The sequence below is a fragment of the Diadema antillarum genome, unplaced genomic scaffold, assembly GCF_040938485.1.
Source record: "Diadema antillarum isolate AM-2024a unplaced genomic scaffold, OU_Dant_1.0 scf00000177, whole genome shotgun sequence".
NCBI lineage: Eukaryota > Metazoa > Echinodermata > Echinoidea > Diadematoida > Diadematidae > Diadema > Diadema antillarum.
The window spans coordinates 870,146-885,138 of NW_027271066.1; the positions used below are offsets into that span (position 1 = coordinate 870,146).

General features: G+C 38.3%; 1 protein-coding gene across 1 annotated transcript in view; it reads left to right on the top strand.

Annotated features, from left to right (window-relative positions):
• LOC139722925 (uncharacterized) overlaps window positions 1-14,993 on the top strand; it is a 37,979-nt gene that overhangs the window by 2,795 nt on the left and 20,191 nt on the right. Inside the window, exons 2-3 of the mRNA XM_071634208.1 lie at window positions 1,650-2,095; window positions 6,798-6,927. Of these exons, the coding sequence (XP_071490309.1) occupies window positions 1,722-2,095; window positions 6,798-6,927 (504 nt within the window). The 5' untranslated portion in view covers window positions 1,650-1,721. The remainder of the gene's footprint in view (window positions 1-1,649; window positions 2,096-6,797; window positions 6,928-14,993) is intronic.

The window sequence follows — 14,993 nt, forward strand, 5'->3', positions numbered from 1 at the left end:
ATTTTATAATAGGAAAGCCGTCGTAGTATTAGTAGAAGTTCTACAGCGCACACAGTGGTGGGGCCTATTTCACAAGTATGCCAAACTTCTTTTATCTCAATTTTGATTTTACTATCTTATACATCACAGAATTTCAGAAAATCCAAAAATATAACACTATCATAATCAACCAGAACTGGCCATGCGTGTTCAAGGCTGCTGAAAAATGTATTGAGGATGTTCTGGTGCCCGTTGGTGACCGAATTCTGGCAAGTCAGCACTTGCATTCAACCCTTGTATATTTAGTGACTGCATTGGCATGTTCAGAGATTTTTTTTTTTCTTTTGGGTTTTTGCAGATACCATCACACTCCGAGCTTGCAATAAGTAAAAAATCTCACAACAGAATAGCATATTTCTTAATTTTGAGCGTTTTTTCGGGGACCTGACTCTTAATACTGGACTTCTAATTCCCATACACTTTGGAAATATTGTGCCAATTTTGGATTTTTTACAGCAAAAAATTTGGATTTTGGGAGGTGACTTTCCTGTTGTGAATGACAGTGCCTGTGTGTGAAATGATGTGATATGCATGTGTTGTGACAATAAAATTTGCTGGGCCCCATCTTATAAAGACTTTTGATTGATTCAAATCAATCACAACTTTATAACTGAATGCAAATCCATCTTATAAAAAAGTTATGATTGAAATTAAGATGGAGAACTGCAATCAATCAATCACAGGTTGCGATTGATTGCAGCTTTCAAGAGATTTGTGATTGATTGATTTCTATCACAAGTTTTATAAGACAGGGCCCTTGTTTGTGATTAGTAACAAGTGCCGAATTCTGGCAGGTGGCCAAATACTGGTCAGTATACTCTAAACCCCTACACTGAGCAAAGATTTCAATTTCTATAAACCGCAAAGCAGACCCTTGCCGCAATTAAAAATGACAATTTATTTTGCAAATTAAGATCTCAGCTTTGAATGATTAGGTTATTAGGTTACTTTCATTGTGATGATGATGTACAGTGTATGATGTGCATCACACTGCATGATGATGTGGCTGTGTCTAGCCTGCTACTCCGGGCTTTGAATACATCACAGCCACACATGTGTGTGACTGTATCAAGCAACTCGGGCCACGGATACAGCTACGCGCATGTGGCTGGATGGTAAAGACACAAGTGTGTGGTTGTTATACACTTCCTGGCTAGAAACTGTGCGTGTGAATGCAATCTGAAAAATCAAATGTTTGTTTCCCAAATTGTACACAAATTTGCTTTTTAACAAGTCTGTTGCTTAAAAGACTTGGAATAGATTTTATACACATATATCAAAGACTACATTGTGTTTGATTCTGCTCAAATGAAAAAAGTGTACATGCCTTACCATACGCACCTGTAATGAAGTTCTCACTCTCTCCTTAATGCATCATATTTACTTGAAAGAAAACACATACACTGTACCAAGCAAATGGTTATGTCTCACTTACATACATATGCTGTGCTAAAAGGGATTTTTTTTTTTTGAGTGATAAATGTGCGAGAATGCATACATTCGTACCGCACAATGAGAATATTACCAGAAATATTTTAATTTATCTTTAGAGTAGTACATTCTTCTTTCATGGCTGTTCACAGGATTTGATTGTTCTCTTATATTTACAGAGTTGCTGAAACTGAGTTGCTGCAACCATGACCAGTCTGATGCAGCCTGCTTGTGTCAGGCATGAACTGTAGATGATGAGCGGGCCAGAGCAGGGACCTTGTGCCGCGCCCGTGCCATCAGTGGTGAAAACGGACGTAGCTCCAAAGGAGAGTAGTAACAGTGGGAATGTGTGTGGCAGCAGGCATGGTGTTTCCACTGGTACCCAGAGCAGTGGCAGCAAGGGTAGTGGCAGCAATGGAAATGGCAGTGGTAACGGCAATGGCAGCGGCAGTGGTGGCAATAGTCGCAGGAGCTCCCTGACTGCCAGGAAAAGCAGCAGTGGTGGTTGCAGCAGCGGGCGGCATCGGGGAGAGGCGTACATTGAGGGTGACATCAAACTTAGATTTCTCTGTCCAGATGACGTTGAAGCTGTGAAGGGACTGTGCCGAGAGTGGTTTCCTGTCGAGTAAGTATCAATATCTGACTTTGGTGTCATGGCAAAAAAGCTGCACATTCTTATGGTGTGAACTGAAGGTAAAAGAGATACACTGTATCGTCTTTGCCTTGTGAGCTCCTTGAGTCAGTGTCATATACTGTATAAGCTGTTATTTTCGTGAGAGTTTAATTTTCGCGAATTTCGCAAATCACAGTTGGACCGTGAAATCAACAACACAGACAATGTCACCATGTGCTAATGTATAGTGTGCTTATGAAGGCCTCTGTGTCAATTCGCGAAAACAACATCTCATGAAAATGTTCGTGACCTCATTCGCGAAAATATCTGTACGTAAAAATAACAGCGTATACAGTAGTGACATGTTGCATTTCATCAAGTTTTGAGGTAGAGTGGGATCTTGTTATGAAGAGGACTGATAATCTTTTTTCTAACAAGGTTCTTACTGTTATTATTTCTTTGCATCTGATATATTGAGAAACCTGGGCCCTGTTGCATGAAACCCTTACCACTGGACTTACCGCTCCTTTCTAGCGGTAAGTCTGCAAATTAGCGGTTAATTTTATAATCCTTGATGCTGATTGGCTGTGATGCCTAATTTTGATGGTAGTTACCATTGAAATTCAATGGTAAGTTTTAAGCAACGGGCCCCTGATGTAAACAAGGTATTTGTCATTGTCTTTCAAAATCCTTGGTTTTTACAAATTTCCCCTGTATTTACACCCAAAATACTTCTGTTATGTCTATCTTTTAGGCTTAAACAAAGACAAACAATTTTTTGAATAGTCTATGTATAATACAGTTAAGCATCATGTGTTACAACATACAGCCTGAATTTGACTGATCTGTTACAGTGCTAGTGATTCAAAAAACAAAGATGAAATTCAAAGAAAAATTGAGAGATGGATATAAAGACAAGGCTACTCACTGTGTGTTTTGAACCGATGCAGTGAACATTTACTAGGAATTAAATACCAGTACTTTACAGCAAGTCAATTACCAGTATTTTTTCCTTTTTTTTTTCAATCTCCTTCCAATACTGTGCATAATCTCTGAGAAGTATACTTGCACAATATGTGAAGCGCTCTCAAGTCCCAATGGCATGAGACTCATGGCATCTTAAAAGGTGATGGGAGAGTAGTGTGTGTATTAAGTGCTTCACTGGATTAAATGACTGTTAAAGCAGCTTTCAAAATATGAAGGCTGCAGTGTGTTTCCTGGTCACACAGGTTAAAGGTCAGAATAGGATTTTCTGATGATTGTTTATACATGTAAGGGAACTGATCCTTAACATTTTTGTAACCAACTTCAATTTAATAATCTCTAGATGACTTTGTGCACCACAGGTTCTGATCAGGCAGGTCATTACTCCCCCCCCCCCCCCCCCCCCCCCTGTAAATTGATATCATGACGCTTACAGCTGGTACACATGTAAGTTTTACCTGCATACATGAACAATCAAGAACATAAAAAGTCTGATGATGCAACTTGTTTTGAACTGATCTTTTACTCTTTAGAAGTGCAATTATGTTTTATTGCATGTGTTGTTAGGGAAAACCCCTCTCAACTTTTCTGTGTAATCTGCTTGTTTCGAACTTTTTAGATGATAAGGGATTTTATGGGGATAGTTCCTTAATAGATCTACTTGTATGCAGGGCGGATCCAGGATTTCCACAAAGGGGGGAGGGGGGGGGGGAATGGTGCCTTTACAAAGTTTAAGGGGAGGGGGTGCACACACACCCCATTTGTTTCTTTTTATTTCTTTTGTTTTAACAGTTGAAAATAAAGGGGGGGGGGGGCGCACCTGGTACGCCCCTGCCTGGATCTGCCACTGTGTATGTCAATAATTTGTAATATTTCAACCTTCGTCACTTTAGTAATGACTTTTATACTGTATGTGATAAGTCTCCATTTCATGATAAGCATACATACAAATCACTTTGGAAATTTTGCTTTGCAAACAATGGATATAAGTATACAGAGAGTCAAAGTAAGTCAGAAAAATAAAAGAGTTGCCAAACAAAGAGAGAAATTTATGCAGTAGGTTAAGAGTAAGACAGGAAGAATGCCATTCAAGATTCAGTAGGACAATGATCTGTCCTTGCTAGAAGGATAATACATTGTCAAGGAGGAACAGACTAAAGAAAGAGAAAATCATTGTGAAATCTGGTGAAATCAAGCATTCAAGTCCTTTGTGTGCTTTTTATATTTGCTTTTCCAGCAACAGGTCTTTTGAGTGTCAATAAAACATGAGTGTGTGTGTGTGTGTGTGTGTGTGTGTGTACGTGTATGTGTGTTTGTGTTGTGTGTACAATGTACACTTGTATGTGTGTTCGTATGGGATGACTGGATTATCACTTGATGTGAATATTCTTTCACTCCTGTTAGCAGTGAGTAAAATTTGTCGTACATGTAGACTGGAAGTGGTACAATCAGACAGTACAGAGATTTCTACCTTAACTTTTATACACTTTAAAAATTAAGCATTTAAATGACTAGATGTTATGGGTTGGATTTGTCAAGCGCTACTGAGACCATGGAGAAAAACATGAATATGTACAATCATGTGCTTGTGAGTGGTTTACATAAATTGTAAAACTGCATCCCTCAAATACCCTTTATATCTCCATGACCTTTGATTATAATCAGTCCTCATACGTGTAACAGCAATAGACCTACAAGCTGTACATGTGTACGTGTATACATACTGTAGTCTACCAAATATGAATTAGCCTCAAGGCAAGTCATAGAAGAAAATTTCTTCTATCATTATTATTGGAAGATAATAAAATGGCAAAGGTACCGAATGATTGTTAAACATAAATGATGATACCAATGATGAAACAATCAATACATGTATTGACAATAATAAAATGATAACAGTGCGTTATTCTAGAGATGCCATGTACTGAAAAACATGAGTAACAAAGTAGACCCTACAAGCACTGAAGATTTGCAATACATGTACATGTAGGTCTATACAGATGGTTAAAACCAAGGGAACTTGAAAGTGAACAGGAGAATTTGATAGAGATAAAAAACAAACAAACATTTGTTCCATTCAGAAGCTGTTGTTGCATTGATGCACACACATTTTCTTTACAATCAATTTAAAGGTAAAACTGCAATATGCTCTAAAAGCTTTCATTTTAGCAAATATTTCATCCCAGTAGACAATACAACTCAAAATACAGCTCAAAGTATAGTGATGTTTCATTGTAAAGTGATTCACATACATGCAAACTGATTCTAAATGTAATCTTCAGCTGTAAACAAATGTGTTACATGGCAGGATGAAGTTGATATATATGTACTGACTATAACAAAATGTGAACAGGCCAGTTTTGTATTGAGAAACCTTCATAATTTAAATCTGCTCCTGAGGGCCACATGTTAGAAGTTCATCATATACAATAGATAACTATAAAGCATGTTACCCAAACTGTGTGTTGCTGATGGCATTTATCTTGAGATGGACACAGTACATGTACGTACATTTATAACTGTACGCACTGTGGAGTACTTCCTTGAATATTCACTTACGAGACACATTCTATGACTGAAATGAAACAGATTTACTACTCAATTACATGTAGGTACATGTGAAGGTGATGAATGTATAGTTCTTAGACCAGGACAGAAGATGCTACAGGGGTTGCCAGCTTTGACCATTTATCATACAGTTGTACCAGGACATTGACGTTTGTGACTTGTGCATGAATTACTAGTAGTGGAGTGTACTATGAGAAGCGAGTGTATGTACAGCATACTGCCCTGTGAGTCATGATCTTGCAGAACAATAAAGTGCACAGCACCACCTCAAGATAATAGGTCACCTGATTCATGGCATCATCATGTGACTCATTGTATACACTCATTCCCCGACTGTGTGAAATTTAGACTGAGTTCCCATGTTGCAGTCTGAGGAAGTTAGACTGGGAGTTTATAAAAAAAGTATTACCATCCAGTTGCAATATACACACACATGCATTGTACATACTGTACACCTGTACACTGTACGATAGTTGTTTTCTATTTGTATACAATGTATGCCACACTACAATGTAGCTCTGTGTAATCAATGCTTGAGATGCCCCTAGCAGCACTTGAGGCAAATGGACTCAGAAATGCATACAGAAAAGACATAGAATGTCTATTCCACTTATTTAGGAAAATTTCATACAATGTACAATATGTGTTATGAACAACATGATACATGTAATGAACATGTACAGTAGCTTTGTTCTGCACTCCAGTCTATGAGTCCCCCTGTGACTAGATTACATTTTTCTACCACAATTTCTTAACTATTTTACAGCACCTGAAACGATCAAAAGTGCCTGTTTTAATTATAATTTTTGGTCAAAATTGAGTAGGAAACATACACGTTTGTATGTAAGTGTACCTTTTACTTGCCAACAAGAAGGCTTTGAGAGAGTCACACACCTAAATGTATCTTGACAAACATACTGTAACCAATTTTGAACGTACAAATGTATGTTATGTCCAAATTAACTACACTAGTGTTGTGATAATGCATACATGTGCTTGTCCCATTTGATAGATAGATGTGATATCAGACCGAAATAGCAAAAATTGGTTTACAAATCATATGTATTTTCTATGAATATAAGAGCTGATATCAAAAGGAGTATTGTTTTGTGTCTGCTATGAAATGTGAATTGTTTTATATTGTATTCATATTTGTCCACAGATACCCAGACTTCTGGTACAAAGACATCACCAACGACAAACGATTCTTTTCGTTGGCTGCTGCTGTCAACACAACCATTGTGGGTTTACTGGTGGCTGAGGTTAAGACTAGGGCAAGATGTCATAGAGAGGTAAGACTCCACACTCATTGATTTGAAACAGGGAAGTGGTAAGAGACTTCGTGTTTGTATACCATGCATACTGTATACCTAAATACTGGTATGCATTAAAAAAAAAAAAAACTTTGTGGTAAGTCTTTTTGTTGCTCATACTTTAATTTTTTCCCCTTTGATTATTATTAGTACTTTCATTTTGTAAGATTTATTTTCCCATTACTAGTAATACATATTAATGATGAGTTTGCTTCTAATACATCCTTTGTATGTCAGTATCATGTTGATGTTGCACTGTATATATGTACTGTAGCTCATGCAGTGCAGCTACAGCTACCGGTAGTCAATGTCATTACTCATCCTGGAAGCTTGATGAGATTGCCCACTATACTGTGAGTGACCATCAATGATTGACCATCAGTGATTGACCATTTGGACCCAGAGTGGTGACTGATAACTGTGGATATATCAAGACAGATAAACTGTTTTGTTGCTGTGATGTCCTGTGCATGAGTTGTCATTGTGATAAATTCCTCATTATTTGTTTCCCAGTTTGGATAGTTCAAGGACTTCTTGGCTATCTGCAATGTAGTTCCTTCCTCTGCTGTTATGTTGCACTCTTTAGTTCTGCATGTCTGCATAATCTCTATAGCTATGAATTGATAGAAATTTGATAATTGTTTTGCCAAATTCATGCGCTTAATTTATACCAAGTGCTGCACCAGTAGGCATCAGAATTAATACAGTGACTACAGTCATTGTTAGATTACCATTACAGTACATGTGCAAGTCAAAAAGATGAAATGCAGGCCATCTAAAGACCCTGCCTGCATCCACATTCCCTCATCATATCAAAGCTCATCTGGTCAGGTAGTTTAAAGGGATGGTACAGTATCGGTGGAGATGAGACTTGGGCTTTTAACTTTTTGCGAGATACCAAGAAAACACTTATGAAAATGTACAAATCATACCATTCTAAGAGGAATTCAAAGTTTATTTGAAGAAAATTTGGTTTGGAATAACTGAAACATCCAAAAACAAAGTAAAACAAAGCTATCGTAATAAAATATGGGTCCCACACTTTATTAGAATCGCTCTGTTTTGGCTATCTCAGCCATTTCAAAACCAATTTTCATAAAATAAATGTTGAATTCCTCATGGAATCACATGCTCTTTCATATTTCATAAGAGGTTTCTCATTATCTCACCAAAAAATGTTAGAAACCTGAAATTAGGTCTCAACCAAAACTACACGATAGTAAAGTCATTCGGTAAGAAGAGTCCTAAATCTTTCTAAAAATCTGAACTGTAATATGACTAGAATCTGCTGATTATTTTTTTTCATCAGGCAGGTAAAAATGTTTTTGTGTTATGTAATACAGTTATATGCCATATATCTAGTGAATCTAATTTTCCATGAATTGTTACAGTTTCCCAATAATATCCTGACAATTGAGATGCCTGCCTGGCTTCCGGCAAGATCAACTTGGATGTCCCAGTTGCCCCATGAGCCAAGCTGTGTTGTATGATAAGTTGTGACTGATTGCTTGTAAAGAAAACAGACAAAATGTATTCAAAATGGCTTTCAGCCAATGAAAAAACATGGCCGTTAATTTCGTATATTTCCCACAACTAGCCAAGTTTTTGTATTTAATCAAGTTTTTCATGGTGCTGAATATCATTGGGTAATTGATTGTCAAATAGATGTGTTGGCTTGTTATCACTATACAATGTGTTGCATTCTACCGTGTGAAAGCTATGGAAGTACATCTGAGTTGGCAATTTGTGAAGTATTTCCCTCTTGAATCATTGAGCTAAATACAAATATTTGATGGAACTGCTTAGAATCTCAGACATTTTCTTTATAAACTTCATTAACCAGAAGGTAAAAGTTTGAAAGTCCCTTTTGATAGCTGGTTAAATACCTCTAGTGTTTTTTTTTTCTTTTTAAATCTATAACATGTACAGTACCATACATGCTATATTAAAGGCAGCAGTACAAAGTGCTTCTTTTATAATTCTATTTTAAATACAGGTACATTACAATGCATGCTACAAATGTACATTATATAAGGCAAGAGTAAAAAGTGCTAAAAGTACATTTTGTTTCAGTTGTGAACTTAAATATCTTTTGCTCGCCTGATGTATGCTCTGATTCATAGTTATTCACATTCAGTGCAGAGCTCATAGGCTTTTGCATCAGTGTCCTGTTTACTTGAATAAAAGTAGAGTAGACTTGCCATTGCTTGATGGTTTTCACATATTGAGTGAAAAACCCTCACTATTTACAAATCCAGCTGCTGTGAAATGTGTATAAAATTTAACCTGTGAACAAGCAGTTGCTGGCAGCCATTAGGCACCACTTTCTGAGAAAATACCACTAAAGCATCACAAAAAGATAAGATGTACGCTATAGGTGAAAAAAAGTCTTTGCCCCTAAACCTTGGATGCTATGCATTTGATTCTTTAGATAAAAAATAACAACTTAGTACAAGTATCAAAATCAATAGAAAAACTGAACAAACATTAATCATCCTGTAAAATGACTAACCAAGATTCCAAGGGCCATACATGTACATTGTAACATTCCAAATTGTAATCCAGCTCCATTCGATTTTTCATCTGTTTGTTTTGCTATAAATACATATGCACTCAATCCAAATACTCATCAGTAGATCATGCTGTTCTTCAAGCTTGAGAAGACATGCTTGCTGTTGCAGTATTGTTTGTCATAAAATGCCAAGGGCATGGTGGACAAAGGGATGTAGGATCCGTCGTCACATTCGTGCTGCTTGGTGCTATTTTAGGAATGAATCATAAAAGTTTGTCATGCAGAGTTAAAGGTTTGATCTGACTGTGCACTTATCTTTACCTTGGTCTACCAAATACATGTAGGATGTACCAGCAAATGGTAAATGCATCATGCACAACATTTTTCTAAATGTGATTTAAACAAAGCATACTGCAGGTACGTACCCACTTCCCCAGCCCTGCTTACATTGTTCTTGAATGAAAGCACAGCTATTTTTCCTTTCATTTCATTGCCTTCCATTTCACCCTCGAGCACTTCTCACTCTCAGCAATGTGAGTAGGTTCGATTTGAGAGCCTCCGTGAAATTGTTGGGTGTGGACTTCAAATTGGTCGGCATTCATTGCCAACCCCATGGTGGCAGTGTTTCTCATCCGAGGTTTTGGGTGCTGGTGCAGAGCGCTGAGCATAGTTTCACTTTCATCTCTGCCAGTGGCTTTAACCTTGTTGGGGGCGAAATGGATCTTTTGGTCATTACACTGATTACCTGCGGGCCAGTGAACCAGTCCTACTCAATGGAAGAATGCTGCCGAAGGAACCATGACTGTTGTGTGGGTCTGTTGTTTGTGAATGTCGGCACTGGATGTCTAAATTCAAGGAGAGATCCTTGTGAGACAATGTGGGTTCTTTCAGTGGAACGATGGTCTCCTCCACAGACATGAATAGAAGGAAGTGAAAGCCTTGTAATGAATGAGCTAATGAGATGGATATACTATGCAAATTGGTGCTTTCATGCTCTGCAGTCAGCAAGCAGCCGTAGATTGTATAATGTAAGAAAGAGTTGATTACCCAGCCCAATGAGTGGGAACTCAATATCTTCCAGCCCCTTAGCACGCCTGGTTGTGCAGCTATCAAATTAAAGTTGTTTGTTTGCCAAATGGTCCATGGATGTTTCACTGCCTCCTCTTGATACATTGTAGAAGAGAGCTTTTGAATTTCCATGACTAAAATAATCTGCATTGCAAAACCGACTTCCCATCTGTATACGCTTTGTCTGGAAATGTATGTTAGTGTCCCGCGGAGACAGTGGATACACATGTCAATATTGATGTGACATGCGCCGCGTTACAGAAATACTGCGTTGTCATGATATACAATGTACATGTATCTACTGCTATGACTGGCCAGAGCCTGATAACATCAATATAAAACAACAACAAAATTCCAAGTATGGGTGATGTGCCACTGATGTTAAAGTTATGTACGTGTACATGTGCATGTACTATTCAAGATTCTAAAGATGACTCGCTGAACATCAAACTGTCATATTTCTTCTTTTTTTTTTGGGGGGGGGGGAGGTATTGTCAATATTTTGTTACCTTGCCCTATCACAAGTTTTTAGTAGTTGCTTTGTGGCTTCTTTTCTCCCAGTTGAGCTCAACTTCATTTTTGCTGATTTTTTTTTCCCCCTCAAAATTACTAACAGTGCATAGACCTGTAGATACAAGTACAAATTGTACCGTCATTTGTTTCAATTTTAATAGTCCCAGAACACTTTATAGTGAAGAGAGCTGGGATCCTTTAACCAGCATTTTGCACAGTACATGTAGGTACAGTAGGTACTGTCAGGCATGTGGCAATGTAAGAACGCACAAACTTCTCCAACTTATCGTCAGTAAATCTGGAGCGTGAGTTTTGAAAAAGTTTTTTAAAGGATATACATTTATGAGTGAAAAAGAAGTATCACTTTCAGGCCCGGTCACACTGCCCAAAAGTTGTGTAAACGCATGAATCACGTAAGAAATTCGAGCCTTATGCGATATATGCGTGATTTGTGCATTTCATGAGTTTGTCTGATGTGGAACCTTCGTACAACTTTGTAGTTGTCCGCTGGTGTGCACATGCTGGATCGGCGCTTTACGCGATTCCAGGTTTTGAGCAGCTCAAACTCGGCTTCGCGTAAAAGTTCATGCAGTATTGCTCTGTTTTACGTAATTTTTGCGTAGTTTGCAGTTCTTACGTGAACAATGCGTGAAATATGCGTGGAATATCAGTGATCGTTCGCGAAAATGTTGTCGCTATCGCGTTCATGCGCGAATCATGTGTGATTCATACTCACTTCATTAGTGATAATGTGCAGATTATGCATGGTTTTCCTTGGACCTCAGTCGTTGCGCACAACCACGTATTCGCCCTGTTTGGGGCCTTTGCGTGCCTATGCGCTGAAAGTGCGTGGTTTGTAAGTGATTTTTGCGTGATCTTTCCGTAGTTCTTGCGCAATTCATCGGTGATTTTAATCACGTAAATCAGCAAAAATTCTCAACGGACAAGCACGCACAACCAAATTTCTTGTGTGATTTTATACGTTTACACGACTTTTGGGCAGTGTGACCGGGCCTTTAGAATGAATGAGCCTCTGTGTACTGCAATGATTGATACACCCCAAACTTGCTGATGACTATGAGTTATGTCCGGGTAGTGATACAGATTGTAGTAGTGATGGAGGGAGATCTGTATCCAGCATCATCTGTCATCATCCTCTCATTCTGTGTGGAGAGAAAGATAGAGAAAGAGAGAGTGAGAGAAGAAGAGGACGAAGAGGGAGAGAGAGAGGGTAGAGAAAGAGATGCTACAAAGCTCTGGGCTTTCTAGGATGGGCTTTATACATGCATTCAGTGCACAAAACTACGACACTGGACCCGCAGGACATAATACCGTTGTAAATGCGCAATCTGTACCCTGCCTTCCTACATGCCATTTTCAAATATTGACATTACCAGGACCTCTGATGCCAGTTGAATCCAGTGAATGTTGACACATCTAGATATTCTCTGGCAGTGCTCAGATGCAAGGAGGGGGGCGTCACACAGGCACTCATTTTTTGTCCATTGAGGATGTTTCGTAAGCATAGACTAGTCTTGCAAATGTACAGAACAGAAGTTCTTCTTTTTGTTGACAATTCCTGGGGTGGAAATTTAGTGACGCTTAATAATCAAAATCCAAAATATGAAGCCTGAGCCAGAGTATGATGTGAACGATGTGAACGGATTTAGGGTAATTCCATGGGGTTGGGACTGAAATTGTGACATACAAGTTGAAAATTCAAGTTGGGCAAATTGAAATTTCCTTTTTTCCCCTGATTTGTTACTCCCATTCTTCAACTTATTCCACTAGAAATCTGTTTATTACTTCGCACACTTTCAGTCAGCATGGGTAAACAGGTATGGCAAAATACCTATGTTACATGGACTTCATTTGTTGACATCCTTCATAATTTTGTGTTCTGAAATGATAACAATGAACACATCCACATTTTTTTCGTCCATAGCACATCAACATGTTATTTAAGAGGCGCATGAGATCATTATTAGTAAGATTGTATGTTCTTCAGTACTTTCAGGAAAAGCAGAAAAATAAGCTGTTTCTCCATGTATAGCTGTACAGCATGGGTTAAAAGGTCACAATGTCACAAAAATAAGCTAGCATTACACTCCTACCAGGATGGGACTTCAGACCTTATAACTTTCTCCAGCTGAAAGAACCACTGTTTTTTATTGCATGCAAGCAATGCCAGGAAAAAATCCATTAATTTGATACCAAACACATAGGGGTAGACTTAAAATATGGACCTCAAATCTTGATTTTACGTAAGTTGTAAAACGCTTTTTTTGACGCATTACGTGGGTTTTGGGGGACTTTTTGGTAATTAACCTTTAATAATTAACAGTAAATGAGAAGAAATTAGCTATTGTCTTACCACATGTGATTACTGATGTCTTAGCATGCTGCATGTGAATTTTTAAGTCAGTTGGTGCATTCTTTTAGAAGTAACAATTTTTTAAAGTGAGAAAGTCATGATTGCATACCCTGATTGTGCTTATCACCTATTACAAAATCAAACCCAAGCTCAAGACCATTATCTCATAATACTACTGGTGTAGGTTTCATCAAAATTAAAGTAAAAAAAAAACACCCCAAACAAACAAACAAACAAACAAACAAACAAACTAAAATAATGGAAAGGCGATAAGTTTTACGTGTACATTTTCTGTATGAAACTGATGTATAGTAGCAAACACATATGTCATGTTGAAGACATGTGTGAGTGTGTGTGTGTGTGATTGGGTTTTTATAAGTATCATACGTAGTAGCATAAATCATTTGTATTTGATATTCAGGTTGTTCGTAGTGTAGATTGCTTTGTGTTTACATTTGCAGCTTGTGTTATTTAGCTTTGCAAGATACAAGAAAGACAGAAAAAAGAAGAAGTTGAAGATGATGTAATCACCTCATTACCACATTGATTACCCAGATGTCCGACCATGAAAATAGACGGAAAGTTGTACCGTGCTAAAGTATTAACCAAAAACACATTTTCATCACATTTTTGTGATCTCAAGCTTTAGCAACATGCCTGTATTGGTCCCCAAATATGTGAATGGCTTGTAATCAGAAATGCACTACATGTATTTGAAAAATTCAAAGATTCTCTCTGACATTGGTCATATACAGTGTACACCCTGTAGATAGAATACCGAATTATCACTTTGATGTTTACAGATATCAGATTCTACAATCATTTGAGAGAAAGGAAAAACATGAGCGTTTATCTGTGTGTTCCTGTGTGACAAATGTCAGGGGTGTGCTGAGGAAAAGATACGGTACTACTGTACTTGCTGTGTGCATGGTATGAGTGACTTGTGTGCATCTGGACATCATAGTATGTTCTGCAGACAAATTGGATACACCACTTACTCAACTAGGAAATGCCCTACCCAAACACGATCCAATTACGCGGAGTGTGCCATACTGCATTTCTCAAATTGCGGAAGGTGTCTTCCAGTGGCCCAAGGTCAAATTGGTTAACTTTGCATGGCTGTTGTGTGATGACAATTAAATGTTAGTGTACATGGCACAAGTGTGTGTTTAACATGTCAGTCAAAACGTCAAGCCAGAATGACTCTCTTTCTATTTATGATTAGTAATAATGATAATATCAATAAGGTCTTCTTCATCCAGGGTTGCCACTGCTCTACAACTGTGTACCAGAAGGGCTTGTCATTGTTATTACTGGTACTCTGGCGTTGCCAGGTACCTGTTTACCTGGGTTGTGAGGGACATTAACATGGTACAGCTGTCAGGTAAAAACATCTTGTCCAAGGATGTAAGCACTGGATGGGAATCAAACCCGGGTCCTCCGAGTGGGAGTCAGGAGTCTTATCCACTACGCCAAGTGCAGTGCTCCCGATCTACAAACCGCCACCCCTCCCCCCCCCCCCCCCCCCCCTTTGCACACATTGTACCTGTACACACACACTCACATTGAGGTTGCAGT